General features: G+C 52.8%; 1 protein-coding gene across 1 annotated transcript in view; it reads left to right on the plus strand.

The window, feature by feature from the left end:
* LOC103771503 overlaps positions 1–5,857 on the plus strand; it is a gene marked incomplete at its 5' end in the record, with an annotated part of 6,570 nt that extends 713 nt beyond the window's left edge. The window contains 3 exons of the mRNA XM_008938802.1: positions 317–545; positions 599–1,160; positions 4,856–5,857. Of these exons, the coding sequence (XP_008937050.1) occupies positions 317–545; positions 599–1,160; positions 4,856–5,857 (1,793 nt within the window). The remainder of the gene's footprint in view (positions 1–316; positions 546–598; positions 1,161–4,855) is intronic.

The raw sequence follows: 5,857 nt of genomic DNA on the forward strand, positions 1-5,857 counted from the left end.
TCTTCCCTCCTCTTCTCTTTTCCCTTCCCTTCCCTTCCCTTCCCTTCCCTTCCCTTCCCTTGCCTGGGTTGCAGATGTTGTAGCCCATGGGGGAGAGGAGAATCTAAGTGACCAGAGGACAATCACAGCACCAGGAACCCGACAGTCACTAATTTTGCCTTCACCTCCTGCCTCTCCCCAGGCAAGCACAGCAGATAAAGGCAGAAGATGGACCCAGCTCCCAACGACACCCTCCCTGGCTGGCACCTCGTGTCCCCAGAGCCTACAGGGAGCACGGTCTGGGGGGAAGGACTCAACGGGACCAGGTGCTTTGCAGAACACGTGCCTGAAATCCTCACAGGGAGCATCACGCTGCTCGTCTGCCTCGGGGGGCTGCTGGGGAACGGGACCATCCTCTGGCTCCTCAGCTGCCGTGTCCACAGGAACCCCTTCAGCACCTACTTCCTGAACCTGGCCGTGGCTGACTCCTGCTTTCTCCTCTGCACCTCGGCTTTCCTCCTCCTCTACCACGTGCCCATGCTCGTCTGTTTTCAGCCCAAGGTTCTGCGGGTGCTGAAAAAAAAACGCTCTTCCATTCCATGGTTCTCCTCACGTACAGCACCAGCCTCTACCTCCTCACGGCCATCAGTGTGGAGAGGTGTGTGGGTGTCCTCTGGCCCTTCTGGTGCCGATGCCACCGCCCCAAGCTCCTCTCAGCCGTCACCTGCAGCCTGCTGTGGGCCCTCACCAGTGTCCTTGCTGGGCTGGTGTACTTTGGGTGTGACCTGGGCCAGTCTGAACGCTGCTGGATGGTTCTTGGAACCCTGTGCTTTCTCAATTTCTGCTTTTTCACTCCTTTCATGGTTCTTTCCAACGTGATCCTCTTCATCAAGCTCAGGCGTAGCTCTTGGCAGCACCATCCCGCGAGGCTGTACGCTGTCATCTTCCTCACTGTTCTCTTCTTCCTCCTCTTTGGCATCCCGCTCAGTGTCCAGATCTTCCTCAACTTCTTTGTCTACACTAATTTTGTCTTTGAGATCTGCCTCTTGCTGGCCTCTTTCAACAGCAGCATCAATCCAGTGATTTATGTCCTGGTTGGAAGCTACAGAAAGTTGAGGTTCAGGGGGTCTGTCAAAGTGGCTCTTCAGAGGGTCTTTGAAGACAGAGCACATTCCCAAGAGGTGGGTGAGACCCCTGTGATGGGAATTGCTGCCTAAACCCCCACAGCTGCAGACTGGCACCTGGAGAGGGGCAGCTCTGCACCCATGGGAGCAGAGCCCACGGGTGAGCAGGACCAGCAGCGGATAGTTGCGTGTCCCCCAGCACATGGCCGAGCTTGATGAGACTTCCAAGGGCAGGGCTGGCTGAGTTCCCACCTCAAACTTATTCTTAAGTTATTGAAATAAAAGTATACTCCATGTAACTTGATGGTGGTTGCAGTTTCCTCTCTGGCTGGCTCCATGGGGTGCTCTTGCTTGTTCCCAAAATTATAGCTGTGATGGTCTCCTCACTAGTTCAGAGTGCTGAAATTGTGTGGTCCAGAAAGTTCTGCCTCATCTCTGCTCCTGTTCTCCAGGGTTCACACAACCATGCTGCTGGGCCCCAGTCTGTACCTTGTCTCCTTCCCATAGAATCACTATGGTTGGAAAGGACCTCAAGGATCATCAAGTCCAACCTTCCTCCCAGCATCTCCCTGATCACTTGATCATAGCCTCAAGTGCTACATCTACTCATTTTTTGAACCCCTCCAGGGATGGTGACTCCACCACCTCCCTGGCAGCCCCTTCCAGTGTCTAACCACTCTCTCTGTGAAGAAATTCTTCCTAATATCCAGCTGAAACCTTCCCTGGTGCAACTTGAGGGAATTCCAACGCTTTCTGCCTCCACCCTCTTCTGGGACCTCAGTGCCTGATACTAAAGCACCGACCACTCACTACCTTGATCCCCAAAACCCCCCAGACCAGAGGAATGGTGGTGAGGGACAGAAATGATGTTTGAAACTCTGCTGGTTTGGTGTCCTCCACAGTCTGAGAGAGAACATTCATCTCAACCTGGCTGATAGTGCTGGCAGCATCAGTGAGCAGCCAAACCTTCACCTTTGCCAAGGTGATTGGCTTTGTGCCAGTTTGGACAGATGATGGACGGACAGAGGACAAACAGACAGCTGGGGGCTGGGGGCTGTTGCTTGCCAAGGTGATCAGCACTGTGCCAGTTTGGACAGATGATGGATGGACAGAGGATGGACAGACAGACAGCTGGGGGCTGGGGGCTGTTGGAAAGTGCAATTCTCTGCAGCATCTGGAGAAGTCCATGAAGCAAACTGTAAGGGAAGACCCAAGAAAAGAGACAGAAATAGAGGCTGGTGTGGATCTTGCAGGTGATAGCTTGAGGAGGCTGAGCTCTGCCTGCCAGGGGTTCATCAGCTTTCCTGACAGAGAAACAAGGGAGACTGAGACTAGAGAGAAGGGAGAGATGTTGGATGGTGAGGGTGGTGAGCCCCTGGCCCAGGCTGCCCAGAGAGGTGGTCGCTGCCCCATCCCTGGCACCATCCCAGGGGAGGTTGGATGGAGCTCTGAGCACCCTGCTCTAGCTGGGGATGTCCCTGCTCCCTGCAGGGGCGTTCAACTAGATGACCTTTGGAGGTTCCTTCCAACCCAAACCATTCTGTGATTCCATGATAAATCAAGATTTTAGGTGAACATGCTCAGGATGTTGCCCACAAAAGCAGGAGCTGAGGAACTTGGGGCAGTTCTACTGCTCTGTCAAGCACAGGGGTAGACTGGGCAGCGAGCACTGGGTTGCATGGCATTATGCTGGTGTACCCTGATGCTTTCCTTATCATGACCTCTTTGCACTTGAAAGGGTTGACTCGGTGAGGGGATGTGAGACTCTGCAGTTGAGGTCACAAACACAACATCAGTGAGGAAGGGAGGAGGTGGTTTTGGTCCTGGGGTCCCCATAGGTGGCAGTTCCCAGCATGAGCACTCCTCCTCCTTGATGCAACAAGAGCTGCTTGTGTTTGACCTTCAACATGGTCCATCTGGATAGGAATCATCTTTCCTAACTTCAGCTCCCTAGAAGTTACACGGGCCTGTCTGAGGAAACCATTGCAGGCTGCTGGGAGTGTAGAAGACAACTCAGATGAAACCCAGAACTTTTAGATGGCTAAAGCCAAGTGAGCAGCTTTGATTCACCTCTCCTTAGGAAGAAAACCCATTTTCCTCAAGTCCCAAGTCCTCTCACCACGCTCTGGTTCACGCACAGCTCTTATTATTCAGCGAGCTCCTCTTTGTACATCTTAGCACGGTCTCAGAAAATGTGTTTGAAGGTCAAGCACCACCGAGAAGTTGTGGTATCCAAGTGGTTAACCTCAGTCTGCAGCAGGAAGGGAAGTTTTGCAGCAACACCGAGCAGGGTCCTAAAGCTACACCCCTGGAAACACAGGAGAAAAGTTCAGCCACTTTCAAGATAAAAATATTTGGGGATTGCTTTAAAACGAAACAAAAGAGGAACTCGGCACAGAGACAATCTGCTTTTCCCATGTGTCCAGTTTCTGAGGTTTTTTTGGTTAGTCATTTCCTGTACCAAGCCAAGAAGAGATTAGAACCAGAACCCCGTCGAACGCGATGGAACAGTTCCCTCTTTGCAAGGACCCCTGAGAACGTGACCTGCTTGGCTAACACAGGGACAAATGCTTTGTGGAAGGATCCCATGCTGGATGCTCTACAGGCTCACCAAGACAATCTTCAGCACCCTTTTCCAAGTGATAATTCCAGGAAACCTCAGGAAGATCCCACCACGGAGGCGGCAGCTGATGTGAGTCTGCAGCACATCTGCTCCAGTGAGGTTCTCCAGGCTGTGAGAAGAACAAAGGTCAGATTTTTCTGGGTGGGTTTTTATTTCGGCGCCTCCCCTTATCGATGTTGAGCCTGCTGGTCAGTTTGCACCAAATCTGATTGGGGAAAGTGTGGTTGATAGGATATTAAGACCTATAAATATTGTGGGGAATACTGAAATAAGTGTCCTCCTGAAGGAACTATAATATTAGACACCTGGGAAGCTGTATCAGCTCCACACCCAAACCCCCTTGTTCTTTGACATCTCCAAGGACAATCCTTTCAAGCTTATTATATTTCTCCTCCAGATCTGTCCTGCCTGAAGCCAGGCAAGAGGCATCTCCCTAGCTTTTGCTCCACCTCTGTGCTCTTGTGCCAGGCATGTCATATCCACCTCTCCACATCCTGTTGTCCATCTCTTCTGTCCCTTGTTCCTCTTTTAGTCCTGTTGGAGCATGTCCAGAGGAGGGCCATGGAGATGGTCTGTGGGCTGGAACACCTCTCCTACGAGGACAGGCTGAGAGAGTTGGGGTTGGTCAGCCTGGAGAAGAGAAGGCTCCAGAGAGACCTTCTCATGGCCTTTCAGTACTTCAAGGGCCCTATCAGAAAGATGGGGAAGGACTTTTTACAAAGGCTTCTAGTGACAGAATGTGGGGTAATGTGTTTAAATTGGAAGAGGTGAGATTTAGATTAGAAATTAGGAAGAAGTTCTTCATTCTGAGGGTGGTGAGACACTGGCATGGGTTGCCCAGGGAAGCTGTGGATGCTCCATCACTGGATGTGTTCAAGATCAGGCTGGATGGGGCTTTGAGCAACCTGGTCTAGTGGGAGGTGTCCCTGCCCACGGCAGAAGGGTTGGAACGAGATGCTCTTTAAGGTCCCTTCCAACCCAACCCCTTCTATGACTCTGATTCTCTCTGCTGCTCCATGTGGAAGCTGGGCCACGCTTGCAAAGATCTGAAAAGCCTGGTGTGGAGGACAGCAGAGCTGGTAACGTGCCTCTGCTTCATCTCCTCCCTCCAGCTCTGTGACACCTGAAGAGAAGCAGCAGAGGTTCTGCAAGGAGCACGTTGTTCCCTGCCACGGAGAGAGCCAGCCCAGCGTGCTGGAGCCAGCCTGGTGAGATGGCACACAACAGGAGCTGGCATCCCAGGCTGCTGAGGCGTGAGGATGACAACCACAACCGGACCGACTGTGAATCTGGTCACTTGGGCACAGACTGTGTCACTCTGCTCGTCTGTGGCTGGGGGCTGGTGGGGAACGGGGCCGTGCTCTGGTTCCTCCGCGCCCGCCTCTGGAGGAACCCCATCACCATCTACATCCTCAGCCTGGCTCTTGCCAACTTCACCTTCCTCCTCTCCATCGCCGCGGCCCTTGGGGTGTTCTTCATCCCGGAGAGCCTTTGTCACAGGCTGGGCTCACGGGATGTGCCAACTGTGTTGACCATCATCATCCTCTTCGCTTTCACTGCCAGCGTCTACAGCCTGACAGCCGTCAGTGCCACAACGTCCCTGTCTGTCCTCCCCCTGACCTGCTGCCCCTGCCACCACTCCCAGCGCTGCCCGGTGCTCGTGTGTGCCCTGCTCTGGGTCCTCTCCTTCCTCCTCACCGTGACCCTCTACTTCTGCCCTGCAGCGCTCATGGTCTTCATCCTGAGCTATTTCTCATCAGTTCTCACCCTGATTTTTTCCGCTCTAACTTTGCTTGCCAGGATCTTGTGCTGTTCACCACGATATCCCCCGAGGAAGCTCTGGGTTGTGGTCCTGCTAGCTGTCATCGTCTTCCCCTTCCTCACTGCTGATTTTAGTTTCTGGCTCTTTTTAAGACTGTTTGATTTTTCGGGGTTTGTCTTTAACACTTCTCTCCTGTTGGCCTGTGTGAACAGCAGCATCAACCCCGTTATCTACTTCTTGGCTGGGAACTGTGCAAACAAGTTCACACTCTCTGTCAGGGCTGCTTTCCAGAGGGCTTTTGAAGATGGAACAGAGCCTCAAATGAGAAGCAAAACTCCCAGAGAAAGCCCAGTGGAAACAGTTGTTTAA

Source organism: Merops nubicus, unplaced genomic scaffold (genome assembly GCF_000691845.1).
Source record: "Merops nubicus isolate BGI_N331 unplaced genomic scaffold, ASM69184v1 scaffold18654, whole genome shotgun sequence".
NCBI classification, from domain to species: domain Eukaryota; kingdom Metazoa; phylum Chordata; class Aves; order Coraciiformes; family Meropidae; genus Merops; species Merops nubicus.